The following is a 458-nucleotide window of genomic DNA, read 5'->3' on the forward strand; positions in this document are numbered from 1 at the left end:
GTAGCTCCCGCCCTCCCTTCGTACGCATGCTGGCTGCTGCTGCTGCTGCTGCTGCTGCTGCTGCTGCTGCTGCTGCTGCTGCTGCTGCTGTTGCTGCTGCTGTTGGCTGCAGGCATCCTCTTGTAGTAATTCCTCGCTCTGCTGCAGTTTCTCTTCCAGCTGCAGCAGCTGCTGCTGCTGCTGCTGCTGTCTTTGCTGCTGTTCCTGCTGCTGCTGCTGCTGCTGCAGGCCGACAAAGGGTTCCCTATCGGGGCTGCGGCTGCCTGCATGCGGGGACCTGCTGCCGTTGCTGCCGTGGTTGCTGCTGCTGCTGCTGTTGCTGCTGCAGGTGCGGCTACACAAAGAATTGACGATATCAGTAAACACAGAGACACCGCAGCAGAAGCAGCTGGAGCACTGCAGCAAAAAAAAAAATAAATAAAAATAAATAAAAATAAATAAAAATAAATAAAAATAAA

The 458-nt window shown here is 53.5% G+C and overlaps 1 protein-coding gene across 1 annotated transcript in view; it reads right to left on the minus strand.

Annotated features, from left to right (window-relative positions):
* EMH_0069140 (uncharacterized protein) overlaps positions 1-458 on the minus strand; it is a gene marked incomplete at both ends in the record, with an annotated part of 5,251 nt that overhangs the window by 2,983 nt on the left and 1,810 nt on the right. Inside the window, one exon of the mRNA XM_013498834.1 lies at positions 1-396. Within this exon, the coding sequence (XP_013354288.1) occupies positions 1-396 (396 nt within the window). The remainder of the gene's footprint in view (positions 397-458) is intronic.

This window comes from Eimeria mitis, genomic scaffold, assembly GCF_000499745.2.
Source record: "Eimeria mitis Houghton genomic scaffold, Emh_scaff3745, whole genome shotgun sequence".
NCBI classification, from domain to species: domain Eukaryota; phylum Apicomplexa; class Conoidasida; order Eucoccidiorida; family Eimeriidae; genus Eimeria; species Eimeria mitis.